Genomic DNA, 3,846 nt, shown 5'->3' with positions numbered 1-3,846 from the left:
TGCCCCAGCGGTGGGGATGCACCACGGTGCTCCTGCCCCACCAGCGGGCAGGGCACAGGGAAGGGAAGCGGCCGTCCTTACCGCGTGCGGTCGAGCGATCTGCACCGGGTAGGACATGGCGTGCGGGGCATAGCGCGGCTCGGCCGCTCGCCAGCTCTGCGTCACGGGCTGCGTCGATCCGGACATGGCGAAAAGGGCGCTCGCTGCTTCCGAATCACCGGCGAGGGGTTAGGAGAGCCGAGACCTCCTCTTCATCATGCGGGCGCTTTCCACGCGGTGCGACACCTGAAGGCAAACGGGGAAGGAGCAGGTTAAAACGCGGTCAACCGCAGCCCCGCAAGACAACCGCCAGCAAAGCCTTGGGTGACCACCAGAACCTGACCACCCCCGCAGGTTTCCAGCAGCCCCAGTTCCTCCCTGGCAAACACCACCGCCGTGTTTTTGTTTTGGAGGTTTCCTATAGCAGGGAAGGAGCTCAAATATGAGAGCAGCCCAAACCCATCCCACCCCACTGCCCTGGAAAACCTCTCCCCAGCACGAGCAGGACCAGGCCTGCAAAGTGCCAGTGATTTATGTGGGCCCTGTGGCTCTACGTCTCCAAGTCTCTTGGAGATGGGTATTTTTTTTAGGAGGTGACTTGGATCCCCAAAACACAAGGTAGGGTTTTAGCACTTCAATACAAGGTCCAAAGGTGCTAAGCCCATCTCCTTCCTCACCCATGCACTCACACATCCACACACTTTTCTTTCAGTGCCCTCCTTTCCCAGCCATGGCCATTTCTACAGACACCCAGAATAACACCAGGAGGGGCACCAGGTACCTCTCCAGCCATGGGGCTACACCAAAACGCAGCAGTAAAGCTCGTCACACGTGCCACACCAATACTGGATCAGCCTTTCTGATCAGGACCAAGAGCCAGAGGAGACACCACGGCCCCGAGGGCATTGCCATCACCAGCCCCATCACCCCCACATTCGATGCTTTTCCAAACGTTGCGATTCCTTCCGCAGCTGTAACAAAACCAGGAAAACCAACAACGTGAGAGGACTCCCCTGGGCCCCAAGAGGAGATTTAGGGGTTGCTGATTTTTTTTATAGCTATTTCATGCAGTTTGTTTGGAGAAGAGTCTGAAGGCCGCCTGCTTTTGGTCTGGATTTCCACCAAAAAAAAGTAACAACGCATCTAAATGCTGCCCTTCAGTTTAAGGTGCATTACCCGTTATTCCCAGATTAATGGTTTGCTCTACAAAAATGTGAGTTCCCATTGCATCCCAGGCTCGGGGGATGCTGCCAGGACCCGTTCTCCGTCCCACATAAGGCTGAGCACACCCGCACACCTCAGCCACAGGGAGGGACACGTCACACACGGACCTGTGCGAGGTTTTTGGCAGTGCCAGCATCGCGGTCTCCACCGCACGGGGAGCACAGCCAGCCCCAGCCGACGCAATTTCAACCGAAACGGCAGTTGGTGTGCACAGAACCCAGAAAAGGAGGTGGGAAAGGGAAAAGAAGATATATAAAAAAGAGGAAGTTTTTCTTTTTCTCTTCTTTTTTCCCCTCCTGCGAGACCACAGAGCAGCCCGTGCTGATAAACCGCTCGCTATCTGCTGCAGGCAGGCACAGGACCCCTCCTCGCTGCTTCGCCCGCATCCCGAAATGAAATCAAACCAAGGCAACGGCCTGGGGCACAGCAGGAGGAGGAAAGGCCTGAGGGGGCCTCTCACAGAGACCAACTCCCACGAAACCAGCGCTTTCCAGCGGATCCCAGTAAGGTCTGAGGGTGACAGGGTTGGCTCTGGGGGCAGGGAAGGAGGCACAACCAGGTCCTGTCCCGCACAGGAGCTGGGGTTCCTGCACCCACACAGCGCCCTCCAACCCCTCCATCCTGGAGGGCACCCAGAAAGCGGCCGTGTTTGTGCTTCCAGTACCTGAGACCCACTTTCCCTCATGATTTTAACTCTGATTTCCACCCAGAGCACAAGGTTCAACATCACCACCTCACCCTCCCAGTCCTGCACCCATCCGGGCTCTCACAGGGGCAAACCCTCCCCGCAGCCGCCGTGGACGCGTGCCCGGCGCTCTCAAAGGCTCTCAAATCCACCAAAGTTTAAGGTACTTTCCTAGTAACGGATGCAAACTGGGACATCTTGGCTTGCAGCCACCCAAGGCTTCATTAGCACACGTATGTACATGAATACACACGCACCGCAAGCTGGGATGGGGTTGAGACGGAGCTCCTGGCAGCTCTCAGCAAGCCAAGCGCACCCCTGGAAGCTCAGCAGGTGAACCAGACCCTGCCATGGCAGCTGTGGACAGTGAAATAAATCAGATTATTTGTAAAACACACCAGATTATTTTCCTTTCTTAAACTCTTCAGCTTTAAAACCCAGCACCATGTGCCTGGACACCTCTCCCCAGCGACAGATACTGGGGTGCCCCCTCATCCCTTTATTTTTAAGGGATGAACACAAGCAACAGCAGCAGATTAATGGAAATAAAACAGAAATAGCACAGCCAGGCTCTTTCTTTAAGACTGAGCAGCTCGGTTCCCATTTTTCCTCAGCTGATTTTGATGAGGAACAGACATTGTCTCACAGGAAAAGTATTTCCCCCCAGGTCGGAGTCTCCATCAGCGCCTGCTTTATCCACAGACCTGCGTTAGCCATTACAGCTCTAGGTATGAGATTTACTGGTTAGGAGCAGGAGAAAACCAGAGCTCACTGCCAACCCCAGCACTGGGACCACAACACAGACCTGTGGCAGAGATCAGAGCCCGCAGAGGCTCTGCACAGGTTTATTCCCACCAAATCTGGGACACTCCCAGCATCCTGTCCCAGCGCTGAAGCCTTCAAAACCTCCACCCCCTGCAAACCACCACCCCCTTGCTCCTGCTTCTCCTCCTCATGTGCCATTTACAGCCTGCCAGCACTTCCCCATCACCTGCTCTCCCTAATTCACACCATGAAATCACTCCATGAGTCACTGCAGCCCCATGTCCAGCCCAAAAGATGGACACGGGCAGGCTCACGACACCCCACGGTCATCTGCGGGTTCAGTCAACACCAGGGCTGTACCCCTCTGTGCTGGTCCTGACCACAGCGACAGCGGGCACCGATACAGCCAGGACCATGCCAAAACCCCACAGGTCTAAAAACCAGGCTTTGCCATTAAATCCAGTTGAAGAAAGTTTAGTTAACACCATTCAATGCACTTGTCGCTCTGCAAAGGTAAAGTCAACAACTCCCATGTGCTCCTCAGGGGCCACAGGGTTCCCAGGTGAGGTCCCTGGCTCACCCCAACACCACCCAAATGTGGGTGAGTTGCCATGATTACCCCATGCCTGGTTCATCTGAGGGGTGAGAACAACAGGACACTCCCAGACACAGAAGATACCTGTTCACCCATCCAATCCCAAGGGAAACACACTGCTCACCTGCACAAGAACCTTTATCTTTCATAAGCAAGGACCTGCCGAAATAAAAATTAACAGAATGTTTTGTTTCTAAAGCCAGAGTAACGTTACCCAGCTTGTGGTGTGCAGACCACGGATGGTGCACAGAAGACATCAGGAGCAGCCCACAAAACGACTGCAAAACCCCTTATGAAAAGGCACCACGAGTACCACCACAGTGTGCAGGCAAGGAAAGGGAGTGAAGCGCTGCTAGCACTTACCAGGGCACGTTTAATTCAGGAGCAATGACAGCAAAGCCAATGTTTAATTACACAAGTTCCTGGAAAAAACAACCATGTCATCGTCATTCAGATGCTAAATACATAACTGTTTTCCTCAAGAATCACAGAATCACAGAATATCACGAGTCGGAAGGGACCTGGAAAGCTCCCCCAG

At 54.2% G+C, this 3,846-nt stretch overlaps 1 protein-coding gene across 1 annotated transcript in view; it reads right to left on the bottom strand.

Moving 5' to 3' along the window:
• LOC104539412 (nuclear receptor corepressor 2-like) overlaps window positions 1–186 on the bottom strand; it is a 13,940-nt gene extending 13,754 nt beyond the window's left edge. Inside the window, exon 1 of the mRNA XM_010182925.1 lies at window positions 82–186. Within this exon, the coding sequence (XP_010181227.1) occupies window positions 82–186 (105 nt within the window). The remainder of the gene's footprint in view (window positions 1–81) is intronic.
• Between the last annotated feature and the right edge of the window lie 3,660 nt (window positions 187–3,846).

The sequence above is a fragment of the Mesitornis unicolor genome, unplaced genomic scaffold, assembly GCF_000695765.1.
Source record: "Mesitornis unicolor isolate BGI_N332 unplaced genomic scaffold, ASM69576v1 scaffold21784, whole genome shotgun sequence".
NCBI lineage: Eukaryota > Metazoa > Chordata > Aves > Mesitornithiformes > Mesitornithidae > Mesitornis > Mesitornis unicolor.
The sequence above is the reverse complement of the archived record's forward strand: the minus strand, read 5'-3'. Positions and strand labels throughout refer to the sequence as shown.